Source organism: Sinocyclocheilus rhinocerous, unplaced genomic scaffold, assembly GCF_001515625.1.
Source record: "Sinocyclocheilus rhinocerous isolate Xijiao unplaced genomic scaffold, SAMN03320098_v1.1 scaffold2921, whole genome shotgun sequence".
Lineage (NCBI taxonomy): Eukaryota > Metazoa > Chordata > Actinopteri > Cypriniformes > Cyprinidae > Sinocyclocheilus > Sinocyclocheilus rhinocerous.
This window is the reverse complement of record NW_015655581.1, coordinates 184,800-186,233: the sequence shown is the minus strand read 5'-3', so window position 1 is coordinate 186,233 and position 1,434 is coordinate 184,800. Positions and strand designations below refer to the sequence as shown.

Genomic DNA, 1,434 nt, shown 5'->3' with positions numbered 1-1,434 from the left:
ACTGCTGATCACAGAACCGTGCTTCACTGAAAGATACACATGACAATCGCAGCTTCTGTCGAATCGCGATTTCGATTCCATTTCGATTTATCTTGCAGCCATATATATATATATATATATATATATATAATATTTATATATCATTATTTATACAATTATATTTTATTCAATTTATTAATAAATACATTATAATAAATAATAATAATAACATACATAATTAAAATAAAATGTAATTAAATATTGAATATAAATATGTTCTATTGAAAACTAAATAAAAAAATAAATAAAGTAAAATGAAGTAAAAAATAAAATAAAATAAAGTAAAAAATAAAATGTCCCTTTTCAACCACCTCACTTTTTAAATCTAGGATTCTGTTTTATGTGTGTCTAGAAAACTTTGCTATCAGCTAAAAATGAATAAATAAAAATGAGCATTAAACTATGTGTGAACATAGTAGTTTGCAAAAGCATTTTTCATTAATAATAATTAATCATTAATAATAAGTAAACTGAACAGAACTGAACTGAATTTACTAAAGTAGTGAGCTGAGAGTGAACTGAACAGAGAGAGAGAGAGAGAGAGAGCGAGAGAAAGAGAGAGAGAGAAAAAGAGAGAGAGAGAGAGAGAGCGAGAGAAAGAGAGAGAGAGAGAGACCAGCAAACAGCCATCTGTGACTCTCAACATCTTTTTTCTCATCCGATTATTTGAGCACACATTTTTCCTTAAAGTACCTGGCTGGCTGTGCGGGTCTCGGAGCCAGTTCTTGGCTTGGGCCATTTTGGAGTCGATCAGAGCCAGCGCTCTCTTCATAGCCTCTGTGTCCTGCAAACCACGTCCACAACATCAAACACACAGTCCTGCATCAGATTAACACAACAGACACCTTACATCTGACATCGGGACGTGCTGATGATGTTCTGTATCATGTGTGTGTGTGTGTGTGTGTGTGTGTGGAGTTATTTTGTCAGTTGTCTGTGTGATTTATTAATAGATACGACCTCGGTGAACTTCTCAGTCTGCATTCATACACAAATCCCATATTTTTCACAGATTATAACATTATAAGAAATTATAACATTATAATAACATTACAAGAAATTATAATTATATATAAAAAAATGTATTTAAAGTCTGCATTCATAAACAAATTTGATATTTTCCACTTTAATGTGACAAATCTGTATTTGAGTGAAATATCAGAATGAATCTAATATTTTAAATTCTGAACTGATGTGACTTCAGTCAGATCACAGTTAATGTAATTTTTATGTCAATTTAGCTCGACATTTGTCATAATTCTGTGCTTTTCTTATCCTTAGTATGAAGATGATAGAGAATGGCCAGTGACAAGTGTCTTATATTTTTATGTTATACATATAATCTCTAATAATCTACAAATAATCTACTAGAAACTCGATTTATTAAAAAAAAAA

The 1,434-nt window shown here is 30.5% G+C and overlaps 1 protein-coding gene across 1 annotated transcript in view; it reads right to left on the bottom strand.

Annotated features, from left to right (window-relative positions):
• LOC107718685 (vinculin-like) overlaps positions 1-1,434 on the bottom strand; it is a 34,621-nt gene that overhangs the window by 13,318 nt on the left and 19,869 nt on the right. The window contains exon 7 of the mRNA XM_016525875.1: positions 733-823. Coding sequence (XP_016381361.1) covers positions 733-823 — 91 coding nt within the window. The remainder of the gene's footprint in view (positions 1-732; positions 824-1,434) is intronic.